General features: G+C 67.2%; 1 protein-coding gene across 1 annotated transcript in view; it reads left to right on the top strand.

Moving 5' to 3' along the window:
* Positions 1 to 6: 6 nt before the first annotated feature.
* The window catches only part of KIF5C (kinesin family member 5C), a 156,005-nt gene continuing 155,676 nt past the window's right edge, over positions 7 to 335 (top strand). Inside the window, exon 1 of the mRNA XM_011943067.1 lies at positions 7 to 136. Within this exon, the coding sequence (XP_011798457.1) occupies positions 11 to 136 (126 nt within the window). The 5' untranslated portion in view covers positions 7 to 10. The remainder of the gene's footprint in view (positions 137 to 335) is intronic.

Genomic DNA, 335 nt, shown 5'->3' with positions numbered 1-335 from the left:
GCCGGCCGAGATGGCGGATCCAGCCGAATGCAGCATCAAAGTGATGTGCCGGTTCCGGCCCCTCAACGAAGCGGAAATCCTCCGCGGGGACAAATTCATCCCCAAATTTAAAGGCGATGAGACCGTGGTGATCGGGGTAAGTGGCTGGAGCGTCTGCCTCCCCTACTGCTCCGCGCCGCAGCTCGGCGCCCCGATGCCCCAGACGCAGTGGAGGTGTTTAGGCCGCCCCCTCGGACATTCCCGCGGGGTTGGCCTCTCGGGTGGACCTGACCAGAGACCCCTCGCCCCCTGCCCTATGGTTCCCTCCCGGGCGGGTGGAGAGGCGGCCGGGGGCG

Source organism: Colobus angolensis, unplaced genomic scaffold (genome assembly GCF_000951035.1).
Source record: "Colobus angolensis palliatus isolate OR3802 unplaced genomic scaffold, Cang.pa_1.0 Scaffold215, whole genome shotgun sequence".
NCBI classification, from domain to species: domain Eukaryota; kingdom Metazoa; phylum Chordata; class Mammalia; order Primates; family Cercopithecidae; genus Colobus; species Colobus angolensis.
The sequence above is the reverse complement of the archived record's forward strand: the minus strand, read 5'-3'. Positions and strand labels throughout refer to the sequence as shown.